The sequence below is a fragment of the Equus quagga genome, chromosome 15, assembly GCF_021613505.1.
Source record: "Equus quagga isolate Etosha38 chromosome 15, UCLA_HA_Equagga_1.0, whole genome shotgun sequence".
Taxonomy (NCBI): Eukaryota; Metazoa; Chordata; class Mammalia; order Perissodactyla; family Equidae; genus Equus; species Equus quagga.
Window position 1 is genome coordinate 22125582 of NC_060281.1, and position 22889 is coordinate 22148470.

At 45.9% G+C, this 22889-nt stretch overlaps 2 protein-coding genes across 5 annotated transcripts in view; both read right to left on the reverse strand.

Annotated features, from left to right (window-relative positions):
* Window positions 1–4448: 4448 nt before the first annotated feature.
* RPL7L1 (ribosomal protein L7 like 1) lies at window positions 4449–9676 on the reverse strand. Of its 2 annotated transcripts, none has more exons than XM_046638830.1 (7): window positions 9487–9676; window positions 8754–8862; window positions 7688–7848; window positions 6508–6645; window positions 5672–5781; window positions 5268–5482; window positions 4449–4854 (listed from the first exon to the last, which is right to left on the reverse strand). In XM_046638830.1, exons 1-6 carry the CDS (start codon window positions 9525–9527, stop codon window positions 5274–5276), a joined length of 768 nt encoding a protein of 255 aa, XP_046494786.1. In that variant the 5' UTR covers window positions 9528–9676; the 3' UTR covers window positions 4449–4854; window positions 5268–5273. The 2 variants fall into 2 exon arrangements, with proteins under 2 accessions (XP_046494786.1, XP_046494785.1); XM_046638829.1 differs by having other exon boundaries at window positions 7688–7851.
* Window positions 9677–15496: 5820 nt separating this feature from the next.
* Window positions 15497–22889, reverse strand: part of BICRAL (BICRA like chromatin remodeling complex associated protein) — a 68471-nt gene continuing 61078 nt past the window's right edge. For all 3 annotated transcript variants that reach the window (XM_046638827.1, XM_046638825.1, XM_046638826.1), the window contains exons 11-12: window positions 21344–21446; window positions 15497–19302 (exon numbers count right to left, since the gene is read on the reverse strand). In XM_046638827.1, coding sequence (XP_046494783.1) covers window positions 18515–19302; window positions 21344–21446 — 891 coding nt within the window. In that variant the 3' untranslated portion in view covers window positions 15497–18514. The remainder of the gene's footprint in view (window positions 19303–21343; window positions 21447–22889) is intronic.

Genomic DNA, 22889 nt, shown 5'->3' on the forward strand with positions numbered 1-22889 from the left:
CCAGAATTTTACTGGGGTTTCATTACATAGGCATGGTTGATTAGATCATTGGCTGGAGCTTGAACTCCATCTCCAGCTCCCTCCCCTCCTGGACCTCACTGGCTCAAAGCCCCAGCCCTCTAATCATGTGGTTGGTCTTTCTGGCATGGCCAGCCCCAATCCTGAAGCTATTTAGAGGCCACCATGAGTCACCTTGTTGGCATAAACTATCAGGGCCCACCATGAGTATCACTCCTAATTCTTGGGAAATTTCAAGGATTTACAGTCTCTCTCCCAGGAACCAGGGACAAAGGCCAGTCAAATTCTTTATTATATGACACTCAGCGTGGTTTCCTCCAGACCAGCTTCTCAAGCTCCCTCCCTCCAACTTTTTATTTCGACAAGTTTCAAACCATGTAGATCACCAATTCTGGGCAATTTTGCCACATGTGCTTTCTCTCTGTCATCATGATGTTTCACCCCTAAATGCTTCAGCATGTGTCTCCTACGAACAAGGTCAATCTCCCACATAACCAGAGCACAGTGACTGCACTCAAGTCATTTCACATTGATACAACACCATCATCTAATACACGTGCCACATTCACATTTCCCCCAGGGTCATTTGTGGAGCAGAAAACGTCCTTTATAGCTGATTTCCCCCTCATCTTGGATCCAATCTTCGCATGTTTCATATCTCCTTTCAACTGACAGATTTTCTCAGTCTTTTCTTTTTCTTTTTCTTTTATGACATTGACATCTACAAAGTGTCCAGGCCAGTCATTTTGTAGAATGTCTCTCACTTTGGTTTGTCTCTTTCCTCAAGACTCGATTCAGAGTGAACGTTTCCGGCAGGAAGACTATGGAAGAGACATAGTATTCCCGCATCTGCAGTGTCCTTCTCAGTGCATCCCGTCAGGAGGCACATGATGCCAGTTTGTCCTCTTAATAGTAATTAAACTTTGAATCCTTGATTAAGATCAGGCTAGCTTTTGATAAACTTGGAAACCCGAGAATTATTGGTAGTGACTTTCCAAGCAGTCAGAGGGACTGCAGCACACCTGGCCTGCTTTCATCTTTTCTCACCCGCTTTGGGAACATGAGGAGCAGAGTCTGGATGGCAGGAAATGGGAAGAGAGTGTCCAGGCTCTCCAGTGGTGTCACTTATTCCCAGTTCTCCTGAGGCCACTGGAGATGGCTCCACAGCCATTATCTGTCCGGTGCTTCTGAGCCTGGGATGGAGATTATCTCCCCGTCATGTGTCCATGCATGTGTCCCTGTACGTGCGCAATTCTGCGTGTGCAGGAAAGCAGGTATGTGCACAATGCCTATGCATGTGTGCAAACGTGCGTCTTTTTGCTCGCATCAGCGTCTCTGCACGCACGTTCCAGTCTGTGCAAGGCTTCAAGTTTCTTCTAAAGCATATGCCACGTTGGAGGCTCTGGGGTGGGCTAAACTGTGTATGGGTGTGTGCAGCGCTACTGCGCGGAGCTTGTCACGATTCTCAAAGCTCCGCCCTTTCTGGGCCGGCTTGGTCTGGTCTGCGACCCCCCTTCATTTCCTCCGACAGTGGTTGCACCCATGCCGCCCGGAAGTGTTTGCCTGCCGCACCCATGCCACCCGGAAGTGTTTGCCTGCGTCCACGACATGGCTTCGCCGACGGACACGGACTGGCCAGGCGCTCCGCGCTGGGCGGGCCGAGCTCCCAGGCCGGCGGAGTCGGCCCCGGCCGCGGTGACCCTGGCGCAGCTACTGCAGCTGGTCCAGCAGGGCCGGGAGCTCCCGGGCCTGGAGAGGCGCCACATCGCGGCGACCCTTGGCGAGCCCTCGGCGTCCCTGCTCCCGCGGAGGCCCAAGCCCTGGGAAGCGGCGGGCAAGACCGAGGCCCCCACGCCCCCGCCCTAGACCCGGGGCTACAGCTCCCGCGGACCCTCAGGTACGCATGGAGGACCCTCCTGGAGGGGCCCGGCGGAGGCAGCGACCGCTCCGTCCTAAATGGCACGCAGTGGGTTCCTGAAGCTCGAGGTCCTTTGCAGCCGAGATCTGGAGGACGTGACTGTGGCATGAACTCGGACCCTGGATACTGGCCACTCTGTTATTCATCTTTTGTGCGTTCGCCCTGAACTGTCTCAACTGGACTTAGGCCTCCTGGGAGCATCATCGGGGTTGGTTTGTATCCATATTTCTGGACCATGATCTTCATTAAAAATGTTTAAAAAAATCCCGTTTCAATCCTTTTATGTAATTGAAACAAACCTCATACTTCCTTGACTATCTGCGATGCAGGTATGTTTTCACTTTAAAGATGCTACACACTAACCGGGTCTGAACCACTGGGAACAGCTTCTTAGCAATGTAGAGAACGTCAGTATTTATCTGTCTCCCGATTCACCTTATTCTGGGGGTTATGGAAGTGAATACAGGATCCATTTTAGACAGCCATTCTCCAGATCAGCAGTTAATAAAAGGTTTGATGATAAAACTTGGCCCCGAATGACTTCAAGGATACAGTAAATGAAGAAAAGCCCAAGCATTAAAAAAAAAAAAACAGCCAACAACAAAAACCTTAGAAGCCATGGCTGTGGGAAGCAGCTGGGTCAGGCAAGGGGCTGGAGGCTCAGAGCCGAGGAAGAGCTCCTCCAACCACCTTCTGAAGTCGGTCTCTTTCAACAGGCCATGTGGCTCTGCCCCACTGCTTCCTGAAACTAGGTAGTCTCCCCTACACCTGGAACATATCAGGTACATGCCCTGTCACCAACAACCCACATTAGCATACACGAATCTACATATAATGCAAGAGGAGGAGCTTTTCCCAGATAGAAAAAGTATAGTCCCACGACTTCTTCAGGAAATGTTCTATCATGGTACACTATGCAGAAGTGCATAATTTTTATACCCTATTTATTCACATAGAATTCTACGTTAAAAACTATTATTTTGCTTACTCCTTTACCAACCATGTGAAGCAGAAAGGCTAGTGTGTATTAGCCCCATTTTACAGGCAAGAGTGGAAATACTCCCATATTTTGTATGAGACACATCTGCGATATAAACCCTGGGCTTCCACACTCAAAACTGTTCTTTTCCCATTACTTTTTTATTTTGGGGGAAGATTAGCCCTGAGCTAACATCTGTCACCAATCCTCCTCTTTTTGCTGAGGAAGACTGGCCCTGAGCTAACACCTGTGCCCATCTTCCTCTACTTTATATGTGGGACGCCTGCGACAGCATGGCTTGCCAAGCGGTGCCATGTCTGCACCAGGATCCGAACTGGCAAACCCCGGGCCGCCAAAGTGGAAGGTGCGAATTTAAGTGCTGCACCACCGGGCTGGCACCCCTGTTACTTTTTGATACATCATTTTAAAGTAATCTGCTTTCACAATGCTTTACAGTGTTAAGTATTCATCTATAACATCTATCTCTGGGAGGTTAACTTGAGCCAACCAACCTAATTAATTAGTCACAACCTGTCACATTTTAAGGTATTATTACACCTCTAACTTAATCTCACAGCTATGTTTGAGGGCCCCAGAAGCCAAAACTTCAGCAAAGCTGATCTCAAGGGACCAGGGGGCACAATGGTTAATTCAGGCGTGTTTATAAGTCTCACCCTGGGCCTGGTGCGCCCACATCCAACTCCTCAGAAGGCAAGTTGAGGCAACTGAGTGACAGGAGCAGAGGGAAGGCTCATTTAGGAGTGGACACTGATGATAAATACAGCAGAATGAGACCCCCTTTTCAGGTCAACCGTCCCCAGGAGCCCTAGCGTTGGTCTACTATGTCATTATCAGCAGGACAGAGGGTAACGCTTCTGGAGTCTAGAATATGCGAGGAAAGGGTCTAACTAAACTGCCTGCCTGGGGTCTAAAAGACCAAATAGTGCTAATTTCATCTAGGCCAAACCAAGGAAATGGTTCACTCTTTTCTGATTTGGGTTTTAAGAAGAGGACTGATCATGAGGGAAACCAAAAAATTCCATCCTGAAGCCCAGTGGAAATACACGGTGAGCAGCCCCTAAGTTACAGATGGCACACGAGCTCGGCAAACAACGACTGTATTCTTAACAGGAAACGCCCAATTGGCATGAAGGACAAAAGCTATTTGGGTAAGCTTTGGTCTTCCGCAGGACATGGAAGCAGAGGAGACTAGCAAGGTCACGGCCTGCCTGAGCAATGCTGACAGCGCATGCCTTCCTCACATGAGGTGCAGGGCTCCCTGCGAAGGGTCTACAAACGCCCTCCAACTTCCAAGCAAAAATGGGAGTTGATGTATGTTCTCCTGGGAAAGGGTCCTTTCCCTTCTCACAGATGAGAAGAGGTTAAAATCCTGAGCTAGAGAAAAGGACCATGCCAGATGTAGGCTGGGAGAAGGAAACTACCAGACACACTTAGAGCCAGCCAAGTCTGCAAGCTCGCAAAGGCATCACTGGAAAGTTAGAACATGGACTCACAGCAGAGACAACTGAGCAGTGTTTTTGTGCTCTTCGAACTGTATTTCAAGTTCTTTCCAAAACAAGGCCCTAGGAAGCCCCAAGTTCAATATGACCCTGGGCTTGGTCCACTGCTGTCTGGTATTCATTCACCAACATTAAGCCCCCGGAAAGAAGATTTGACAAAGCAGGACTCCCTCCTCCACGGCATGAGTCGTTTGCTGATTTCAGAGGTGCCAGTGGCGGCCAACTGGAAACACACAGGAACTTTTCCTTGGAACCGGACTCTGAGGAGAAGCGCCTGCCAGGACCATCGCCATCCTCTCCCTGACCCTTCCTCTCCAGCTGCTGAAGATATAGCAGGAAATAATCTTCTTTGAAGATACTGGCTAACAATTCCAAGAAACAAAAACACATGCTTCCAACGCATTGTGCTTTCAGATATTCTGAGGAAGAAGAACAAACTTCATTAATAAAAACTTACTGCAACTTGGCACCTAAGAGTAAAAACAGTAATAAAAAGCAATTTCAAACAGTTGAGATTCCCCAAAAGATATGGTTTAGATCTTCGAATCCCTTCTGAAATTAGTTCTTAATATTATTCTCTCCCCACTTCCAGCTAAATGACCATAGCAATGCAGAAGGGGTGTTTTTTGTTACTGAACACTCTCCAGCCTGTAGCTCTTGGGATACACACAGCCCTGTGACCTAACCAGGCATTCCCTGCTCCAAGCAGGTCTCCAGCCATTAGACTTTAAATACCAGTGTCCTCTCTCCCCACAATGCCAGTGTTACTCTCAAATACTGGCAAATAAAAAGAATTTCTAAGTGGCAAGGAATCAAGTCAGCCCAGCCTCACCTGGGTTTAGTTCAGCTGCCGGATGAGCTGATTGATGCGTTCACCTCGGTAGCCAGGGGAGCCCACCTCCTTGAGGAAGCCCACTCTATTCTTGGTAGCGTGACGGGCCACTGAGAGCTGGAAAGGGCGCAAGAACCCTGAGATCATCTGGAAATGCTTCCCCGGGAAGGCAATTTCATGAATGAGGTCTTCCAAGCAAATGACACCAAACTTCCCTGAGAAACATAAGGTACAGGTTCCTTTATTCGACATTTACCCAGCATATACTGCAAGGCTCCTATATGCCAAAGCTGGGTACTGTCCCAGGTTCTTGGGACCCCAAAAAGAAAATGACCTGGACCCCACATCAAGACCACCAGATCCCTGCTTTCTGCCCCAACTGACCCCTAACGTGCACCACTTACCCAGGTGCTCCTCAATCACTGTGTTGTCCGTCAGAGGGATGGTTTTATTCTTGACCCTGGCTTGTCCACGTTTCAAGATGAGTTCCCGGACAGACTTCAGATTTGGAAATCTATGTGAGGCAGAATAAAGTACAGCCGTAGCCAGCTCCTGGCACACTCCACTGCAAGCGCCACTCAGGCCTGGGGTCTGGCTGAGGAGGTTCTCCCAACCACCCCCTCTGCGCACCAGGAAGCGTCCTGCACTCACAGTGCAGCTGGGAGGCTTGAGGATACGCAAGCGAAGAAGGGGGTGAAAAACCAGAGTGGCCCTGACTATGTCATCAGAAATGAAAACTTACAGATATAAATGTTCACCAGGCAAAAAATTTTATTTCCCCGGAAAAATAAAACAAGTCCTGGCTTACAGTCTAGGACTCTGGCCTCAGGTCACCCTCTCCTCAGGACGGTGCAAGAGTCTGACATTAAATGCAAGCCTTTGTTGGGTTTTGATGTTTGAAGGAACACTACTCTTACACAAGCGCTGCCCCAGCTCTGCCTCAAGACTCGGAGAATTTCTCTCTCCTCCACCCATCTTACTCAGCCCCAGCCTACAAAGGAGCAAGCCCTGCCAGGGTACTGCTCACGGTGCATCAGCAGCACTGCCCCTCCTGCTCTACCTGCCCCATGTTCCAAGGCTCTTAGGGCTGGCAGTTGATTTCTGGTGACTGTGGTCACAGCAAAACGTTCCATCAACACAACAACATGAGCATTGGACAACAGGATGCTGTGCACCCTGCTGTTCCGAACACGTTCAAATACAATTTAAGGTGAATACAGACACAAAAAACTGTACTCACCCCCAGGTCACGTAAGGTTCCACTGTGCGCAGCATCTTCATGGTGTGAGGGGTCACTCTGACAAAGACACCACTGAAAATCTTCTTCAGGCGAAGCTTTGCAATGGTACTCTGCACCAGTAAACTCACCCCATTAATCCTGAAACACAGGAAGTCAGGCTCTGTTCAGTTTATGTCAGCCCAGCAAGCACCTACGAAACGCCTGCCACTACTAGGCACCCACAGAGCAGACGCAGATCGCGCCTCACAGAGCTCAGCCGAGCAGGAGGCAGCTATGCAAAGGGATCATTTCCACGCAACATGGAGCAACGCCTGAGGTGCTACAGCAACAGAGATGGTCCCTGGATCTGTGGTGCGCGCGCCTGCGTGGGAGGTGGGGCGATACGTGTCAAGCTAAGGAAACTGGACTTGCTTCCGTGGGAGGTTAAAGCTACGGAGGACCTTCAGTAAAGGAGATGTGATCAGATTTCTTTTTGACAATCACTGACGAAAGCATGTATGACCGATCTGAGAGGGTGACACCAGAGGCAGGGAAACTCAGTTAGAAAGCTAATGTGATACTCCAGGAAAGAGATTAGGGGCAGTGGTAGGAGGGCTCATAAATACTCAAAACCCCACAGGCTTCTGGTTTGGGTGACTGGGTAGGAGAAACAAGAAAGGGCAAAGCTGTACGTGTAGGTAGGAACAGGTAAGGAAAGTGCCCCTAAATGTGGGAAACACTTTATGCATGCTCCCCAGCACCAAATATGCTCCATCCATCCACTCACCCTTTGTTCAGCTCCTAGAAAGACGCCTTGATTCCCTCACGTCAAGACTCTTTGCATCTATGCCTACAAAGCTGTCCCCCAACACTAGTTAATTCCTATCACATTTGCAGGTCTCAGCTTCAAGGGCCTGCTTTACAAAGTGTCCCCACCAGTGTGCACATCCCCTCTGCTACCCGTCTCCCCAGCCCCTCATATCCAGCACTTGACCCTCATAGCACTTGGTGCATTTTCATGTCTATTTACCTAAAGTAAGTTTCCTTAACCTTCAAGACAAGAACTATGTTGTGCTCAACCCTGAATTCCCAGCACGACTTGCCTTAGTAGCTGAAGGCCTCCTGTCTTCTCATCTCCCTAGAGACTGGGTCTAAAGCCGAACCAACAATGTGCCCCAGCAGAATGTCACGAGTTCCTCACCTCTGGATGCGTACAACAAACGCTAAGGAATGTTCATCTGGCACTTCCAAGGCATGAGGTTTCACTTCTAGTCGCCTGAGGCGCACCCTGTCACGTTTTTGCCGCCAGGAATCATGCAGGAACCATTCCAGTCGCTTAAATTTGAGCTCTTTCCCCTTCTTCTGCTACAGAGAAGGCAGACCATCATCACCATTTTGTACCTCTATTCATCTTTACTTCCACGACAGGGATTCACAAATCACTACTGACAGAGCTTCCTTCCCCGTGTTCTGTAAAGGGGAGCAAGTACCTCTATTCTTAGACAAGGAAAAGTGAGATACCCAAGTAAAGGGGGACTGGGAAAACCTGGGAACTACCGGGCAAAGTCCCTGCTAAATAAACAAGCAAAAATGAGTTCACACGCTGTCAACCAATGTTTACCAACAAGTCTTTATGGAACCTAGCATTGTATTGGGCATCATAAAGCACAAATCAGGCAGGAGCTTGTTTTGTTTTCTGCCTCCAAAATACTTTCACAACTTTTTTTTTTTTTTTTTTTTACAAATTATGTACTTTTCTCCAAAAACATTTTAGCAAGCAGTAAAAATCGTTTGGCACATTTAAAAAAATATGTATGTGTTCTTCTAGGTTCACAAGTATGTCTGCTCTCTCAAATTACTTGGTATGAACCTGAAAGAACCACCACCATTTCACTTTTTCCTTAACCAACTTTACTGCAGAATTTTGCCTGCAAAAAGTGTCTGATAAAGATGTGCTAAATGTGGGGCTGGCCCTGTGGTCAAGTGGTTAGGTTCTCGTGCTCTGCTTCAGCCCCCCAGGGTTTCAGCTGGTTGGGAACCTGGGTGTGGACATGGCACCGCTCATCAGGCCATGCTGAGGCGGCGTCACACACGTCACAGCTACAAGGACCCACAACCAAAAAAAAAAAAAAAAAAAAATAAACACACAACTATGGGCGGGGGGGGGGGGGGATTTGGGGAAAAAGAGCAAGTCCAGTTCAACATGTGCTGGATAAAACTCACCGAATTCCAATTCGAACCCCTTCCTCCCGGTTCCCCATCATTACCTTCCTCTTTTCCAGAAGCGCCTGCTTTGCCTGGGTGGCTTTGAGGGCCTGATAAGCCTTCCTCTTTTTCAGGAGATTTTCTGGAACCAAAGGGATCTTTTTTCTTTGCCTGATACAGAAAATTGAGATCAGCGATAAGATTTAGGAAACAAATCTTCAATGAATTTCCAAACCATTTCCTGGGCTTCGGGAAACACTACTGTCTTCAAATTCCTAAGGACTGAGACTCCCCTGAAACCTGTGGTTTCTGACTCTAGTCCTCAAAATGGACCCGTACCATTCACTCGTCGCCAAAGCCTTAAAAAGTCCTCAACCTCCCAGCATCTGGTTCTCGTACACGTCAGCAGTTACTGTGCTACAGCCTTTTATAAACACTAGCACACCAGCAGCGATATGATTCTACTAAAATCCTGCGGGGATGCAGCGGGTGCAGACCCACCTGCGGGCGGAATATTAAGTCAGGCTGGGAGAACCCAAATCTGGCACTCTCCAGGATAAGAGTCAACCCTCGCCCCTCGAGGTAACCGGAACTTGATGGCGGCCCCCTCCACCCGCCCACCCGTCCCCTCAACCCTCCGGCTCCTCACCCCACCCTCTGTCATCTGAAGCCTTTTCTATCCTCTGCCTCCAGTTCACAAGTACCCTTATTTCCTGCCACCGAGGAACGAGCACCGTGGATGGGACTGGATGCTCAAGACCCCACTTCCAAAGATTCAAAACCCCAAACACTCACTCTTCCTCCGCCATCTTTCCGCTGCTGCGGCTACCGCTCATGCGCAGCTCCACCCCGTGGGGCAGAGAGGAACCGCTCTATGTTTATTTGACCATAGAGATGTCTAGTCTAGCTCACGGCCGGCGGGCGCAGACAGCCCGCAGCCTCTTAGCAGTGAACCGCTGAGGGTTTGTTAACCCTGATCCCTACAAAAGCTGCACAGAGCTTTCCTCGCACTGCTTCCAAGCATTTCAGAACCTGTATCATCTTCAAAATCCAGCCCTTTTCACTTAAGCTATAGTCTCAAAATACTGGTGGCTGGACTGTAAACAAGGAACCGCTTCCCACAACGCACTGCGACTTCCGGCGTTGGTGAGCGCCGCTCTTCCGGCTTCTGCTCGGCTGTGCCCCCCTCACCCAGGGACAGACGCAGTCGCGGGTAGTGTTCTAGCTTGGTTGAGAGGTCTGGGGGCTCCGGCTGTGGCTCTCACGTGTGAGTGGAGGTGTTTGTGGACCGTTTAGGAAGGTAAAGCATGCAGCTCCGATTCCGTCTGCCTGGCTCCCTCCGCGGGTCCCTGAGCAAGTTATTTAACCCTTCTGTAGCTTGGTTCCCTTTACCCATAAAAAGGTGTAGTAATGGTCCTTACCTAACAGCGTTATGAGGATTGTATGAGATACTCCATATAAAGCGCTTAGCACAGTGTTTGACTAAGCAGCCAACACTATGTTAGTTATTAGTGCTAGACCGAAAACTAGAAATTCTTCCTTGCCATCTCAGAACCTTCCGTCATAGCTCTCACCACCTGGAACATGCTTCCTTCTCTCCTGGTCTTCATAAAACAATGAAAAACATCTCAAGTCCTGTCTTTTCTGGAAGCCTCTAGAACAGCGCGTCTCAAGTATGAATGTGCATAGGAGTCACCTGAGGATCTTGTTAAAATGCAGATTTTTATTCAAGAAGGGGAGGGGGTCTGGGGGGGTCGATGTTTTGCATTTTTAATATAATTCAAAGTGCTGCCGATTCTTCGGTTCTATGGACTACATTTTCCCTAGCAAGGCTCTAGAGTAGTCTCTTTCCTTTCTCTGAATTCCTTTGGCACACAATAAAATAACTTCCCCGTGATACTAAGAGAGCAGGGACCGTGCCTGCCTTGTGCATCACTGTTCCTAAGAATCTAGCACAGGTTTCTCAATCTTGGCAGTATTGGCATTTTGGGCTAGATAATTCTTTGTTATGGGTTGCAGTCCTGTGCATTGTAGGATGTTTAGCAGCATCTCAGGCTTCTACTCACTACATGCCAGAAGCACCCCCACCCCAGTTGTGACAAAGAAAAATATCTCCAGGCATTGCCAAATGTTTAGCTTAATATATGTATATATTTATTTATCTTAAGGTCCAGGGCAATGTCGTTATTTGACAGTCGGCACTTAACAGGCTTCACTACAGACTTTCTCCTGTACTGTTTGGCTTCTTATTTCCCTACTTAGATTGGGTGCTCTGAAGGCGGGCAATTTGTCTCATACTCTCTGTGTCTTCTGCAGCACCTATCACAACAATGGGCACCTGCAGGGGCTTGTGAACTATCTAAGCTCAAGGCATCATTCTGGTAGGTGCTGTGTCACTAGTCCAACCAGAGACAGTGCCACAATGCACAGAGCTCAAAGGACAACACAGTCTTCAGAGTCACAGACAGTGGTGGGAGGCTCATTCTCATCCACTCTTTCAGCATCTCACCATGTGTCTTTGTAAAGAGGCAAAAACAGAAGCATCACCAAAGTGTAAAACATCCATTAGATAGTAAACAAGGAAGAAAAATAAGTAATATTTTGTAACTCCTCCAGTCTACAGATAAAAGGTATGTTCTGTGGTACTGAAATTATTGAGGAGAGGAGAAATTTCAGGGGTATCAACAATACTCCTGGCTGAAAGGGACTTGGAGGCCAGGAATCAGGCAACGTTTTCCAATGCCAGCAGATGGTGCTAGGAGAGTACTTATTCTCAGTGCTAGAGCTATCGTTCCACCAGACTGATCCCGAGAAAAGGAGGTTGAGTCCTCTTCAATGCAAAATTGTTCGCTAACTGAATACATGTTTACTGAACATTGACCATATGCTCAGGCAAGATACAAGGTTTTTATGTCAAAGTGAGGTTGCTGAATGAGAGCGAGGCATGGCCATTTACAGCCTCAAGAATTATTCTTTTTAGCTTGTCCTCAGAGGCCTCTCTTCTCTTTTTTCTTAACCAATTCAGTTATCCATCATTAGGGAATGGCTAAATAAATTGTGGAAGACTGTGCAATTAAATGCAGTGAGGTAGGTCTCCACATCCCAGAATCTCAGTGGTGGGTGTTTTTCATTTTTTGGCTGCTGACATCCGTTCCCATTTCCTAACAGTATCCCATTTCTCCTGTGGACTGGCCTCTCCCTCGTCGTGGGCAGTCTGGAAGGGCAGGGTATCATATCCAAATACTTGGCCCCCTAATAGGTAAGTTGAGAGGGTCTCTGGAAGATCTTTTCAACTTCTCCCACCTCCCCAGTGGGAGGGGGCATCAGAGCCTAAACTTCTCTGGGTTTTGAATCTTGAGTAGAGTGATGATAGAAGTGTAGGAGGTTTGGGGCAAGGCTTTCTAAGGATTTCCACCCACTAAGAGCTCCTGGAGTTTCCTTGTTCCTGTCTTTCTCAAGCCTGATGGTTCTTCAATCTTCCCTTCAATCCTTATCCTTCCTATAAAACTCCTTTATGCTGGTGAACCAGATCGGTTTCTGTTGCTTACAACCAAAGAGTCCTGACAATAATACTGCTCCCAGACATTTGGTTACATCTGAAAAAGCAAAATACAGAATAGGGTGTAGGAGTGCTCCCAGATTGTTTTGTTGCTGTTTTTGCTTTTTGGCTATAAATGTATTTGTGTGCAACGATTTTGGAAGGATATACAAGAAACTTGATGGGGGTTATTTTTGGGAAATGGGAGTGGGGTCTGGAACGGAAGGTTTACATTTGTTTTATGCCTTTTATCACATATGTATTCGTTTAAGAAAAACTAAGATATTACTCAGGTGTTACTCTCTAGGTAATCAGGTTCTTCTGATTTGCCTGTTTTAGAAACCGCTTCACTATATGTTGTTTTTTTTATAATTCTTTTTTTTTTTTCTTTGAGGAAGATTAGCCCTGAGCTAACTACTGCCAGTCCTCCTCTTTTTTGCTGAGGAAGCCTGGCCCTGAGCTAACATCCGTGCCCATCTTCCTCTACTTTATATGTGGGATGCCTACCACAGCATGGTGTGCCAAGCGGTGCCATGTCCAAACCTAGGATTCGAACTGGCGAACCCTGGGCCGCCAAGAAGTGGTATGTGCGAACTTAACCGCTGCACCACTGTGCCAGCCCCTGACTATACGTTTTTAAAGACTTTTCAGGGCCGACATTTTGTGGTTCTCTGAATTGACTCCAGGATCCCTTTCCTAACATGTCTCACAATAAGTTGTTTCAGTATTGCCTGCACCTCTGGATTATTTGGAATCCTACTTTTTTTCACTTAAGAGATAATTGAGCAGTACCTTCTCAGTAAGGCAAAACCACCACACTCAACACAACCAGAAGGGGGCTCCATCCGTAATCTCCCATCTCCCCCAAACCTCTTGGATTATGACCCTTCCTGCAGTCAACTTCATTTGGTTTCAGGCTTTCCTTGGTGCTTCCTTAGAGAGTGACGTGGGGTGTCCAGGAAGCAGGAGGGAAAGAGAGGACGGTGAGAGCAGCCAGATGAGCCTGGCGTTCGGGAAGGAACATGGACAACAGCTTTTGATCCTGATGAAAAACAAGCATAAGGGAGCAAAGGCGGGAAGGAAGGAGAGCACACGTGAAGGGCAGCAGCCTTCTGAGGGTTGAGGGTAGACACAGGAAGGCTAGGGTTGGAAGGGGACAGCGTGCAGTAGGTAAGAACAAAAGCACAACAGAAAACCCAAACCTCTGCTGAGTTATTTCAGGGGTAATGAAACATTAGCTTATTCCACCTTCCACACTTCTTCAGTAACACCTCATTTTACACCCTAAGAAGTGGAGGGCCGGGACAAGTCTTCCTAGTTTATAGGCAAGGAAGCTGAGGCTGAGAGTAACTTGCATGAAGGTATCTGCTTACCTGTTTGATGAAGTTCTGGGACCTGTTTCCAGATTCTGCTGCCAAAGGCACTTTCTGCCCAGCCCATTGTACTGCTTTCCTTGACCTTCACACAAATAATTTTTTCCTAAGGATCTTCTTGCCTTTACAAGCGTTTTTAAAGGCCAGGCTCTAGTGCACGCCTACAAAGAATACAGATTAGTGTTTCTTCTAAAGGCTTTTCGCTTGCAGCAATGTAGACACGGCTATGCATCCTACGGAATCCACTTCATACTACGAATGTGCTCCTACCATCTGTGTGTTTACTGAAGCAGGTTTCTCCACATATTTAGCACTATAATTACAAAATTCCTTTATCTTCATTCCTGCAGAAAGGACCATACTCTTTTTTTCTGAAATATAACCCAGGAAACTGTACTAAGACCCAGGGCATGGAAACAGAGATTGCAGCTCTCTACTAAGTGGCAGACTGAGAGTTTCAGCCCCGTTTCTTCTCTCCTGAACTCGTCAGTTCCTTCATGTAACATAATTATTTGTGTGCTTGTTTCCTCTCTAGACTGTGAGTTCCCTGAGAGCAGAAATCATACTGAATTATCCGATATCCCCAGTGTCTGGTGCAGTGCCTGTCAACTGCTCAATGAATGTTTGGGGGTTAATGCTCTCCACCTGCAGCTGGCTGCCCAGGAGTCTGTGTCGGAGAACACACACAAGGCTGAAGTAGAGCCAGGGCCTGGCCCCTTGAGGACAGCACAGCTCGAGCCCTGCCTGAGATGCTGTTTCAGTACCCCCAGACAGTGGAGGTTTCTTTTCCTTTCCTTTCCCTTTCCCCGCAATCATCCACTGGCCACATTCTCCACATCAAGGAGTACTGGGGCCGCCCAGACTTAGGGCTGGGGTCTTTAACCATCCTAAGAGAAGATGCCTGGTCTTTCCTCTGGGCCTGCCCCTGGGGAACACAGAAACTCTGATCCTAACCAAGCAGCCAGATGATCCATCCTTCTAACTTTTCATTCAGGGGGCACTCCCACAGTGAAGGGCCTGAAGAGGAGCTAGAATGTCATGGTGGACAAACATTTGTCCTTAGCAAGAAGAGAAGCTTGACATCATGGCAACACTTCAAAAGACATTAAGGGATCCATCCATTGACGTGATTATTCTAACTTCTTTTCTTTATGAGAACTACTTCCTATTTCTGTATGGAGTACTGCAGTCTTCATTTCCCAACTGCTACTGCTTTGAGGGTGGGGGGAGTGCAATTAAACCACCGAGTAAGGAGTGTAAGTATAAATTCTAGGCCCCATAGAAAAATGTAAGGAATCCTATACCCTCACCCCGAGAAATACATTTCGCCCTCTGGTAGTTGCCCTAACAAGTTGTTCAAGAACTCAGACGGGCCTCTTGGGGCTGATTTTACAGATAAGTCACAGAGGTATTTCTCAATACAATTTGGTCAAATTGTGAATCCAAAGAGAAACATGCTAATTCCGGAACAAGTCTTATGTAAAACAGTTTTCTTTACCTACCCTTCTTGTCCTTGTAGAAACAAAATAAATATGATAATGAGAACTTCCTGCAGATTCAAGCTCACTTCTCTAACTTCAATGACTCCATTTTTCCCTCCTTAGTAAAGACCCATGTGACAGGAGCAGGGATGGAGGCCGGAGGGGTCCGTGACTACCTTCCTCACTGACCAGCTTTGGTTAATTTGTAGCTGTTTGGAAAGGCCGATTAATTCAAATCCTATCCCCTCACTGGTTAGGCTACTTTTTGGTGATGGTAAATATATTTAAATAGAACTCCCACTGAACACTTACTTACCCTTTTCTTCTGGGAAAAGCAGCCATTCCTATTTGCAAAATCAAGACAATCACAGGTGCACATTTTCCCAAATCTTTGGCTGTATTGCAATGGTTGTTTCATTTTGTAATCTCCAACTAAACATTTCCTAACCATGGATTAACAATATAGTTACTGACTGGTTTCTTTTAACAGTATTTATCCAACATAACAAAATAAACTGCAATTTGTTATACTTTTTTTTACAAAACATTTTATAAATATTTTTACAAAATGTATACAAAGCAATTTCAAGTGAGACATACTATACAAATGAAGGTATTTAAGCAAATAAAGCCCACACCACACTGACAGTGAGTGACGCGTCCTCCTTCAGTCAAGTCAGTCTGTAAGGCCTCCCTAATCTAACAAAGTCGACTAAGTTCTTCAGAGCTAAAATAGTTCTTTTTCGTAATTGCCAGTTTAAAATTTGCTTTATCTTTAGGCAGTACTTAAGGACACAGAAAATCAAATGCTTAATAACAAATTCACACTTTTGCACAACAACAGAAAAAAAAAGAAAGAAAGTCATTTTTGTTACTGAGTACAGGTAGTTCTAAAACTTAACTTTGACTAATGAACCTGAACAACTGAATGTTGACCGTCTGAGGCCGAGCTCTCTCACCCCGCACCCGAGGGGGCTCGACTTGCGAGCTGTGGCTCATGTGCGCATAACCTAATCACAGGAGGAAAACACATTTTGTAATCTTCATTTGTCGTTATCTAGAATCTTCCTTCGTAAAAAGTAAACTTACATACAAGGACACAAAAATGTACAAGTTTCGTTTTGGTAAATTAGGCTCTCCATCTGCTAGACAAGTGTCAGGGCTTAAAAACCCTTTAAGATGGTGTATAGCAAAGCTAGGACTGGGGTAGCAGGGATGACAGGGAAGAAAGAGAGGTGACAAGTCTACACGAAGCTTATCTTGTCTCAAGAATTCCACTGATTTGCAGTAATTAATGTAACTCATTAGCAGCCTACGCGAAGGCTTCCAGGTATAAAGTTCCACAATGAGAAGAATTTGATCAGGAGGGACCATCTTTAAGTCTTGCTGGGAATTAGGGGAGCATGAACCCTAAGAGAAGAAGAGCCTATGAAATCATGGGGTTCAGGGCAGGGTGTCACCCCAGGGCTGCCCAAACAGAAAATTCTAACTGGCAATACCAACTTATCTTTCTAATATGTTACAATACAGGAAAAAGGGGAAGTCTGCAGCTTGGACATTGGCACAAATAAGGAAAAAATGGTAACCCTAAAATGGCCCAGATTTTCCAATTTCTCTTGGCTGAAAGGTGGGAATGGGAGATGGGACTTCGCTCTTCTGAAGACTGGCTGTCTCCCAGGGATTCCTTGTGTGGTAGGACAAAGGGGCATGAGACTACAGGTCTTCTCTTGTGTTTTCTACTAATCAGAAGCCTTCCTTTCCATTGCAGGCCAATCTGGAAAAGAAACGCCCAACATGATGACAATGGGGGTCATCCACATTCTGGGGACAGCCAGAAGCAGCTCCTGGCAATGGGTTAGAGTGGGGACCAGTGGGTGCACCTCTAAAGCCAGGGAGAGAAACAGACTAAATGAGAGAGTGCATGCACATAAGAGGGAGAAGTGAGTGTGTACACACTGTAACAAAAATGACCTCCGGATCTGAACAGCCCAGACACATGCACACATATGCGTAAGCGCATATAAAATACCGTTATGTAGCTTTCCCAATGAGAGGACATCACTGATGGTTACAGTGACATTGAGGATGAAATTAACAACAGAAATTGGATGACCTGGGGCAGGTATACAAGAAAGGAAAATGGGGAAAGCTCCCTGAAAAGAAATATAAATAAATAAAGCAATAAGTCATGTTCACTGATCTGAACACGGGCCAAACGCAAACCATGCCGGGGCACGTCCTTTGGCTCTCAGTGGGAACCCCGTGTCTCGGATCTCCTCGGTGGTGGGCTGGCTGGTTACCTTTGGTTTGTCTGTTTTGGTAATGACTGCTGCGGGGGGTGTCTGCTGCTCTCAGACAACAAGAAGCATAAACAAGGCCAAAGTCCCCCTTAAAGTTTAAACTGAAAAATTACAACATAGTTTTCAAATGAAAGTGCTTTTGATGCTTGGCTATTTGTTGTGGGACAGGGTGCGAAGAGCGGTTAAATGGGACAACACCCAGCAACAAACAAAGACATACATCATAGGTTGACTATATCCAATTATAAAATGCAAAACGCTTGTTTTTTCTCAATAGTGAACATATATATGCTTTTACATATATACATATTATATTCCTCATGGCTCTATCCCAGCCTCCCCTGTACACTGTGCCATTTAACTGGTTCCCACTTTCCTTTATTTAGCCTGGTGAAGTTACCTCAAGTCATGCTGTTGCCACCAAGATCAGAGCATTCCCTAGATGAAATTCAACACCGATATGCTGAATAGAAGGAGGTTTTGCTCCGGGAGCATTGGAAAAGCACTTGAACACTGAACAAGGAAGCCGTGCCAATGCCCTGCTTGTGTGCTCCCGGCTGCTCCCCCTAGGGCTGCGGGGTCCCCAGCAGAGAGGCCAGCAACTTCCTGCTCAGAGATGGCTGAGGGGGAGAACCATGTGGTCTCCCCTCCAACAAACAAACAAAAAAACCCAAAGGCCAAAATTGGGAGATGCAGTGGGATATTCTTTAAAAAGTAGCTTCTATCAGTCCTGTTTGATTTTCTTTAATAAATCTGTTCTTTTCGAACGACTTATGATTGTCAGAATTTTACCCAGGGCCAAGTATACTGTAATCTCATTGAGTTACAGTGTTTTTTAAAAAAATTAAACAAATAAGCAAACAAAAAAATGACTATAAGCACTTTCATAACACTTGAAATGTGTAGGGCCTATCAGACTGCTTTCTAACAAGGATTGATTTTACTAAAGGATCTCCCTGTAACCACGAGTATTGCTCTTAAACACAGAAAGGGATTGAGATTAGAAAGAAGAACCTGTGATGAAAGATCAAGCAGGCTGGAGACAGGAGTTTCCATTTGCTTTTGCCAGGAAAGAATGTAACTTGTCCCGGGCAGGGTCTCAGGGGCAGGGCGGGGGAAGGACTGCGGCTATTAACACTCTAGGATACTATTTACAGCTGCTTCTAAAATGGAGTCAGTTTCAACAACGCCTTCACTGTGGTCCGGGATGAACTTTTCCAGGCAGTTTTCCTGCGAAGCCATTGGAGAAAAGTTGGGGAAATCTAACTCAACAGAGCCACTAACCGCGGGGTCACTCTGGGGCTGCCGCCCAGCCTTTTTGAGTTCCAAGATGTTCTTAAATGTTGTTTCCAAACTCTTTGTGAGCTGGAGATCTGGTTGGGGCTCGCCTGACCCTTTCATGATGTCTGTGTGTAAAACTTCATTCTTTGGAGAATTCCTCAGAGTTTTGTCCTGGAAGGAATTGTTACACGTCATCTCCAAGTGAGAATCTACTAGGATACTTGAGAGTTTGCTCTCGGTACCATGATCTGGTCTGGATGAGGTTTTCCGGTGCCCTTCAGGGCCGGGAGAGCACTCGCTGCCCTTCATGGAGTCTCTCCGGCTGGCTTTCTCTTCAGACACGCTCCGGTACTGAACCAAGCCTGCTTTGTCAAACTTCAGTGCTCTGCCGAGGCATTCAGTTTTTTTAGAAATGTTTCCTTCTGCGGAGACCACGATGTGATTAGGCACTAGATGGAATTGGTCATGATTCGTTGGTTCTGCCATGCTGGGTTTGGCTCGGTCTCTGCTTTGGGCCTTAGCCGTCAGATGTAGAGAGCTGGTTGTTTTACTGCCATGCTGGTCACTCCTGCCAAACTGTGTCTCATGAGCAGCTTTATCAAGTTTGAAGGAACAACAGAAATCAGCCTGAAAACCCTCTGGAAATGGGAACAAAAAGAACATTAATGAATGGACGAGAGAAGGAGTATACAATAGACCCTCGGTGGGTCAAGTGCAAACCCCTTCCACTCCAGGCCACCCCACCCCACCGAGTCAGTCATTCACGTTCAGGAACACGCAGAAGCACGACTTCAGGGGCATTCTATAAAAGTAACGAAGGCTATCGGGCTACAGCTTCCAGATGAGAAGCTTAAACCTCTTTGAAGAGGTAGCTGCTTGATGACAAATGGGAAAACCAGATGGGCAAAAAGCTCCGCTTTGTCTTGATCTCTTACTGTTATTTTTAATTAGTTTTTTATTAAGAATGGCTTTGAAACAGTCTGAAAATAGAAATTAGATGCTAACATCAGCCTGGTCTTGCTTGGAGCAGAGGGCCCTGGGATGAGGCTTTGTAGGTAGGTGATGGCACTTCAGTCCCTCTAGCCACAGGGGAGTGGACCCAGCATAACTGGCTGCACTAGCTTTGCCACAAACGCAGAATGAATGGTCAACACACCCTCAAAATGATATCTGCTTGGGAGGATAGCGGGGTACAGAGGAACCAGGTCTGTGAGTGAGTACCAAACTGTGCCAGGCTTGAGGAGCCAAGGATGGCAAGAGAAATGTTAGTGAAGATTTAGGAGCCGCGGTACAGAGGGAAGAAGGCAGACTGCTGTTCCCCAAGGGCAGAAGTGTGAACTCTCGGAGTAATGAAAGTGAAAGAGAGTTTTGAGCCCGTCTATAAAACCACAGACAGGATTTTTTTCACCAAATCCCCAAATGTAAGATCTTGGGGATACAGTCTTGAAACCTAAATCAATGATTCCATCCAACAAACACTGGCAGTGCAGGCACAATGCAGAGGAGAAGGAGCACATCCCTGGCCATGCAACACGTGCACCCGCGGGGGCTGTGACAAAGCAGGGGCTTTGTCCACGAGCCCAATTCACCAAAAGGTAGAGGAGATTTCAGGGTCTAAGAAAAAGGGAAGGAACATATCCTATATTATTCTCTTCCTTTTTGGAGAGATTTGAGGATTCTCCTAGGTACAGAGCAGTTCTTTTGGACTCTCCCTTTAGACTGAGTGTAAGGATCATATACTCTCTTTGGAAGTATCTTGAGCCACATCAAACACAAGGGAGAGCCTAAACATTTAAGTATAAGAAAAGATGTTAGAGGAACGGAAGTAAAACCACAGGAAAATGGGAGGCCAATAGTAGGGGAGTGGATTGGCTAAATTATCAGATTAATGTATTAAAAATTTATTAAATACTATTTTGAAGACTACAGCAACATGATAAAAACTTCAGATGTGTTAAATGGAAGAAAATTAGAATAACAAAATCCTATCTAGCATATGACGTGATTATAACTATATGTAAATGACACATGCAAACGGGAACTAGAACTGGAAGAAAACCTGGAGGAATGAAAACACTTCTTTTATAGGATGGTGAAAATATGGGCAAAATCTACATTCCATGAATTGTGATAATGTTATTTGATTTAAAAAATTTTAGAGGCTAAAAAAAGTAAAGAGAACTCATTTTTAAAAGGCAGAATGTGGGTCAAATCTAACATGTATGCAGTTAGCAGAAAACTGATGGGGTTAGAGAAAAGTACTTAAACGGAGCATTACAATGTACTAGCTTGTGGGCGGGGCCCATGTTTTACTGATTTTTTCCCCTAACGAGGCCTTGCACACAGTAAGACACTCAGTAATTTGCTGAGGTCTAACTACTTCTGGGAAGGCTTCTGACAATTTAGTTCTCAAAAACTAAACAAAGATTGAGAATTTAAGTTTATAATGGGGAAAAATAATCACTTAACTGAATGCAAATTTCCAGTTTGGATTTTGTGGAATAGCGACCTTCTCGTAGTATTTATGTACGGTTCTCAACTCTGGGTTTTTTCTCTCCAGAATTCATGTTCTACCTTCAGGTTTCGTACCCAGAGGCTGGTTCAGATGGACTCCCCAAAGGCCCATGGCCCCTGAGCCTGGCAGCGGCTCTCCTGGACTTCCACTCTGCCATTTCTTACCAGGGTCCACAAGGGCCAGACGCTTGTCCCGGGACAGAGATGCTCTTTCCTCCTGGTTGAACATCCTGTCGATCATCACCATCTCAGCAGAGGGATTGATCCGCTGAAAAGGAGAGAGGCCGGTCATTTCACATGCCTTCTAACAAGTGCAAATCTCACTGTGTCTCTGGATCAAATGAAGCCCTCAGAAATGAGAACGTGCTGTCTAGCTTCCAGCCATGTCACATTTATCCTTGCCACCAGGGATGCATGCTGTTAAACTGCATTTTTTGGGGAGAAAGTAATTTACACGTTGGTACAAAATTCAAAAGATACTAAAGGGGATGTGAAAAGTAAGCCTTCCTTCTTCATCTCCCCTGTGCATGCCTCCCCCTTCCACCAGGGCCCCTCCTTGGAGACACCCGGTGCCTGCCGTTGACAACACTCTGCCGGGGATGTTTGATGCACACACACAAGTTTACATTCTTTTCCTTTGTTAATTTTCACTCACAAATGGTAGCAACTATACACACTGTTCTGTAACCTTCTTATTCCGCCTCTGCTTAATAATTGGTGGAAATCGTTTCAATAGGATGACATTTTACTTTATATTCTGCTATGCTATAATTGTATTTTTTATTAAGGCTTTCCTTAAAATTATTTTTTGCTGTACAGAATCAAATCTTAAGTTATATTTCTGGGTCTTATTAAACCTGAACATTCATGGCAGATATGAGATAATTTGACCAAATAAGTGGTCTTTTCCTCAAAAATGATAGTCTTTTTCATGTCTCAGAGTTTTGTTTCAGAAATGGTTGTCAATATAAGAACAACTATTTAAGAGCCGGCCCCGTGGCGGAGTGGTTCAGTTCGCGCGCTCCGCTTCGGCGGCCCAGGGTTTCGCCAGTTCAGATCCTGGGCGTGGACATGGCACCACTCATCAGGCCATGCTGAGGTGGCATCCCACATGCCACAACTAGAAGGACTCACAACTGAAAACTGGGAGGCTTTGGGGAGAAAAAGGAAAAATAAAATCTTTAAAAAAAAAAAAAAGAACAACTATTTCAGACTCTGGAGGCGCAATTTTGAATAAATATCTATAAGTAAATATACATATTTAAGTAAGCACAAACAGACACACACATATTTACACTCTCTTTCATATGTGCATAATGTGGTTCAACTAGTCTCCTGAGGTACATTTTCAAAGTTGATCTCAAATTGAAAATGACTTGTAAGAGACTAATTTATAGACAAAAGCCTATATGATTTTAGAACTGCTAAAATCTCAGAATAGGTTTGGTTTTTCCATCATTTCCTGAGATATCTTACTCCTTTCTCTAATTAACTAGTGCTTTAAAACTAATTTTGGTTTCTATTTGGAGAGATGAAAATGTCCTGGAATTCGTGGTGATGGTTGTATAACCTCGTGAATATAATAGAAACCATCAAGTTGTACATTTTAAAATTAAGTGTGAATTTTACATGTTCACGATCTCATTTAAAAACAAGACAAAACTGGGGCCAGCCGTGTGGCGCAGCGGTTAAGTTCGCACATTCCGCTTCT